General features: G+C 42.4%; 1 protein-coding gene across 1 annotated transcript in view; it reads left to right on the top strand.

The window, feature by feature from the left end:
- The window catches only part of LOC139980980 (solute carrier family 22 member 13-like), a 12451-nt gene extending 6501 nt beyond the window's left edge, over window positions 1-5950 (top strand). The window contains exons 7-9 of the mRNA XM_071993061.1: window positions 2395-2515; window positions 4275-4347; window positions 5115-5950. Coding sequence (XP_071849162.1) covers window positions 2395-2515; window positions 4275-4347; window positions 5115-5411 — 491 coding nt within the window. The 3' untranslated portion in view covers window positions 5412-5950. The remainder of the gene's footprint in view (window positions 1-2394; window positions 2516-4274; window positions 4348-5114) is intronic.
- The last annotated feature ends 123 nt before the right edge of the window (window positions 5951-6073 follow it).

Below are 6073 nucleotides of genomic sequence, written 5' to 3'. Positions count from 1 at the left end.
CAAATAACAGAGGCTTCGCCCGACATGTCAGGGATAAGAGCACAGTGGGTGCATTACCCCTCCCCCTCCCCAGTGTCGGAGCTAGGGGTATTGGTCAGGGGGGCGAGAATGGTCTGTAGGGGCGCTTGCGACACTATCTAAGCGGAGCGCCACCACAGGTTGGCGCGGAGCGTACAGAAATTTTTTGAGTAAAGATACTCCCTAGATCGCCGTAAATGACCCTTTCCGGGCCTTGCTAATTTGCAGATAAACGAAGAATAAATAGGTGTCATCGCTAAATTACACCAACATAATGTGACAAATGTCAATAAGTAGATGAGAGCGCAATAAAAAAGTCAATAATCGCGAATAAGTAAAAAGTGGTAAAAAGCTGAAAAGGGCGCCAGCAGTCCATTTAAGTCCGTCGGGGGGGGGGGGGGCATTCGCCCCCTGACTGTATGGTCGCTCCGCCACTGCCCCTCCCCCAACCGCTCTCGCACTCGACGGTCCCTCTCTCCTTAGTTTTTTTCCCGTTGTCTTCTTCCACGCTTAACTTGTGAATCATAAACGATCTGAAATGAGTTCTGAAAATATAACACGTCGTTGCTAGACTATACGGTATATATAGGCTCATTCTTTCCAATGAAAACTAAAGAATTAACATTAATCCGTCTAAAAAAGTTACGAAGTATCTTTTTCTCACCTCGAGGTGTGTTTCTTGCTGTTAATTTACCGTGTTATTTACCATTATCTTTTCATTACAATTATGAACGTCCGAATTTATATATGCAAATTATGATATATAACCAATTTACATAGGTTATATCGAAGTAGACTGGACACTTCTCTGCTACATACCTCAAGACCGCCCAACAAAAAAGTTTGTTAATGAAAGCAGGCGCGGCGGAACGGAAAAATTATTGGGGGGGGGGCTAATGTGTGGATACCATCTAAGCGGAGCGCCACCATCGGTTGGCGCGGAGCGTACAAGAAAATTTTGGGTTTTTTCAAACCCCCAGATGGCCGGAAACGGCACTTCCCGAGTGTTTTATGCTGCGAATACCTGGCCCTAAAATATGGGTCTCAAGCCTGCAATTTCTCAGATTGCACGTTAAAGTCTGTAAAAACATTGTAATTTGTATATTCAATGGTGTTTTAAGAGAGTTGCTATTACTCGTAGTACTCGCAAAGGCGTTTTTGAGTGTAGTAAGGGCAGTGGCGGAGCTAGGGGTATTGGTCGGGGGGGGGGGGGCAGAATGGTCTATAGGGGCGCTTTCGACACTATCTAAGCGGAGCGTCACCACAGGATGGCGCGGAGCTTACAGAAAATTTTTGAGTAAAGATACTCCCTAGATTGCCGGAAATGACCCTTTCCGGGCCTTGCTAATTTGCAGATAAACGGAGAATAACTAGGTGTCGTCGCCATTTTGTCGGAAAATTACACGAACAGAATATGACAAATGTCAATAGGTATATGAGAGCGCAATAAAATAGTCAATAATCGCGAATAAGTAAAAAGTAGTGAAAAGGGCGCCAGCAGTCCATTTGAGTCCGTCAGGGGGGGGGGGCATCCGCCCCCTGACTGAATATATATACGCTCCGCCACTAAGTAAGGGGATGTTGGAGAACTGGCTGAAATGAGGCAAGTCATTGGCCTAAGACGAAATTGTGTTACGCTTACCGGTACTCACACTCACTGCTTCCACTTTTCACGGGGCGTGAAGACGCGGTTGGGGTGACAATGTGGTCTATAGCTAGGGGACGGGCCGAGGGTCCCCCAGCAATTACTAAAATTATTACACCTATATAGTATACGTGTGCATCGGACAGATCGACAAGTATGCATTGAAAAATGGGCAGATGCACGTTTCGGAGCCTTGGTAAATATTGGGGGGGCTTATCATGCATTTGCCCCCTCAACTTTTTCATTGGGGGGGGGCTGAGCCCCCCAAGCCCCCCCCCCCCGGTTCCGCCGCCACTGAATCAAAGGGTTTAACTTTTCATCAGAAGAGGCCATTTTGAATTTCAAAATGGCACAATCATGACTACAAAAATGAACATAAAGGTACTTGTTATAACCAAAAACTAGCGCTTGGTAAATAGCTAGGGGCCATGTATGTTTTGCAGAAAACTGGTTTCGCACCTGCCCCCCTGTGCTGCATGGCTTTGCAGCCCCTGCTAAGATGTGTATGGATGATATCCTAATCTGTATGACAGAAACTTTATAAATTTCTACTGGGTCGCTTTCCTCTGCATGCACCCATATTTTCACAACCTCTGCCCCTCAACCCCTCCTTTACCCTCCATGATCTAACTATACCCCTCAATCGTGTTTAATCTCTCTGATTCCTACTTCACCAAACCTCATGATTATTATCTTGACTTTCTTTTTATTTATTTATAAACAAACATAAGGAGAAGAACACGGTCTTGATTTGCTGCTGACTATATTAGCTCTACTCGGAAAATTCTTTGCTGCTTTCGTTTTCGTTCCTTCCAATCTTCTCATGGTTGAGCTCTTTCCGACCACTATAAGGTAATTATCATATAGAGACTTTTCATTTTCATTTTCATATGTGAACATTTGGGAAGGGACGGACCTGCTTTTTTTTCTTTCCACCACTGCAGCTACTAATAGGCGTACTCGGACGCGGACATTAATTGCTACGGGCGGCTGAGGGGAATTCACGTAACCGGCTTAGTGATCCAAGAGATAATTTGTAACAAGGGACGCATTTTAGAGCTTCGGAGAAAACTATCATCTGTCGTGACAAAGAGGATATCGGCTCCTCCTTGCACGTCGGACAAAGCGGCGTACTGGTTCCACCCCTCCCCTCCCCTCATCACTATATACAGCCTATTAAATGTTGAATCTAGAATACATATCAAAATTGTCAAATTTTCGCGTAAAAATTCAGTCTTCGTTTCATGAAATAGATTGAAAATAATAGCTACGACCATCACCGAGTATCATTTATGGATCTTGTAGTATCGACATTTGTGTTTTGAAATAGTTTGTAAAAAATGTTACAAATAACCTGAATTCATGAAAGTACAGGTAACTAACTATAATAAGGGCTGACATTCGAAATAGTTCGATATTATAGGAAAGTTACACCCATAGGCGTAGGAGCCTCATTTGATTTGGGGGGGGGGGGGGCTGTAACGATTTGCCCGAAAAACATAACCAAAATTTTTCACGCGCTCCGCGCGCGTTCCACATGTTAATGTGCTTATCATATAGGCATTCTTCGGTTATTACATCACATGCCAATAACATACAATCATTTTCCGTGTTTTTACCCTTCCATATTGGTTATAATTATTGGGGAAGTCGTTACAACAATAATGATAATAATATCAGTTTAACCATTGAAAAAACACATTGCAAATTCTTCTTCTTTCAGTATAGGTGCCATTGGCGGAGCTAATAGGGGTATTGGTCAGGGGGAGAGAATGGTCTGTAGGGGCGCTTTCGACACTATCTAAGCGGAATGCCACCACAGATTGGCACGGAGCGTACAGAATTTTTTTGAGCAAAGATACTACCTAGATCGCCGGAAATGACCCTTTCCAGGCCTTGCTAATTTGCAGATAAACGAAGAATAATAGGTGTCATCGCCATTTGTCAGAAAATTACACCAACAAAATGTGACAAATGTCAATAGGTATTTGAGAGCGCAATAAAAAAGTCAATAATCGCGAATAAGTAGAGAGTGGTAAAAAGCTGAAAAGGGCTCCAGCAGTCCATTTGAGTCCGTCAGAGGGGGGAGGGGCATCCGTCCCCTCTGACTGTATGGACGCTCCGCCACTGGTAGGTGCCCGAAAAATTCTCAGCATATTGCCCGAACGTTCACCAAAAAACTTGAAAAACACATTGCAAATTATTTTCTTTCAGTAGGTGCTCGAAAAATTCTCAGCATATTGAACGAATTCTCACTAAAAATTTGAAAAACACATTGCAAATTATTATTCTTTCAGTAGATGCCCGAAAAATTCTCAGCATATTGCTGAATTCCCCCCCCCTCCACCCCCAAAAAATGGAAAACACACTGCAAATTATTATTCTTCCAGTAGGTGCCCGAAAAATTCTCAGCATATTGCCCGAATTTTCACCAAAAAATATGGTTGGGGGGCTGCAGCCCCCCAGCCCCCGCCTCCTACGCCTATGGTTACACCGTGAGGCGTAATCCATACGCATATGCTATATACTACCCTGTATCGGGAGTTTCCTTCGGAGCGAATATATGTATAGTTCTCTTATACAGTTTGGAACATAAATGTGTTTATTGCAGAAATTCTGGTACAGGAGTCGTGCAACTTATTGGAAACATTGGAAGTTTGGCGGTACCTCTGTTAATATACTTGGTGAGTAAAGTTATAGTCACGGATTTTGAAGTTTACTACTAAATAATTCAGTCGATATGGTAGGCCTATATACTGTTCAGTACTGATTGAGATGAAGCCGACTTACTGACTTATGTTTTAGTGACCGATAAGTGAGTCACCCTTCATGATCTGCACCCCCGCCCACCACACCCCCCCCCCACATTCTCTCTCCTCCGTCATATCCTACCCCGGGTTCTGCCTCTTTCTTCCCAACTTAATGAATCTCGTCCATCTGTAAATAGCCTGTGGGTGAGGCTTGTTGAAAATCCTTCAAGCAATCTTAAAACTCTTTCGAGTTTCAGGAATCAGACACACACGACAAATATAAACTGATCTGAAGAATTTTCGAAAAGAAAATCCCTTAGTTCGCTGCTATATGATCAGTTGATTGCACCCAAGTCGGCCTAGCCCCCCTCCCTCACATTTTTGAGGTCATTTTCTACGTATGTTATGAAAATGCGAATGCATTATTCTTTAACTCATATTTGCCCTGTCCCCTGAAGGGACTCGTGGGGCTGTCCCCCGCCCCTCACCCCGATCACCACCTTCCCTTCTCGTCAGGCATGATTGCACATTCTTGGGTAAAAAAAAACACTTTTAGAAGGTCCATATAGACTATTGCAATTGTATATAATGTACGGATTAGACGGCAAATGGAAAATACATTGTAGGAATAAATTAAAAACAGCAGTTTTAAGGGGTTAAAAGTGGATAACTTTCGACTCTTTTTCAAATTCAAATCGCAGGATAAGTTTGTCCTTAATCTCCCGTTCATCATCATGGCAACGGCTTCAATGATTGCGTCTGGTCTTTGTTTCCTTCTCCCGGAGACGCTTAATACCGTTCAACCGGAGACGCCGGCCGATCTGCAACTGCTCTTCGATAGTAGACGGCTTTGTCGACGCAAGCAAAAAGTATTCCAAGTAAATTCACCGGAGGGAGAGAAAACCCACGGATTGGATCATGAAATAAAGACGATTTCTGCAAACACTTTGGACGAAGATCTTGACCAAGGACGTAACAATATTGGATTTGATCCTTGAGTTTTAAATGTGGGTGTGCAGAGGTTTATTAGTTTTTGATTGCCCATTCCTCGCCCCGACTCCCACCCGCTCACAAAATATATGAAATTTAAGGTAATGAAATGCCCCAGGCAATCATTAAAAAGCTTCTAATAGACACATTTTGTAGTCTATAATGTCTCTTAAGTTTCTGCGAAAAGGACCCTTTTCAATTTCGAATCGTATATTTTACTGGACCTTAAATGTATCGCTGCTATCGTTACAAATGATACTAATGTAACCTTACAGAAATTTGAAACCATTTGATTAAAGAGATTGTTCTTTTCTTAGCGCGATATCTATGTGTAAGATATTTGTGGTTACTATACTTCGGAACTCATAATTAGCCAATTATTAACCTATTCTTTCAATAGAGATTATTTTGTGTACCATATAAATTTAAAAAAGTGTATTTCTACGTTTTCAATGGGTTGAACTGTATGCCATAATTTGATTTGGTCACTCAGACAGAGATGTCGTGGAAATGAAGCTATCTTCGAATTAAAAATATCAGCAGCAACGATCAATGTCACAATTTTAATTTACCTATGATGTTATGTATAATCTTCCTATTATGTTATACCCATGATCATTTTAAGGTTCTGTGTACAAAATATTACATCAGGCTAAAGATGAGCCTTCCA

The sequence above is a fragment of the Apostichopus japonicus genome, chromosome 15 (genome assembly GCF_037975245.1).
Source record: "Apostichopus japonicus isolate 1M-3 chromosome 15, ASM3797524v1, whole genome shotgun sequence".
Lineage (NCBI taxonomy): Eukaryota > Metazoa > Echinodermata > Holothuroidea > Aspidochirotida > Stichopodidae > Apostichopus > Apostichopus japonicus.
The sequence above is the reverse complement of the archived record's forward strand: the minus strand, read 5'-3'. Positions and strand labels throughout refer to the sequence as shown.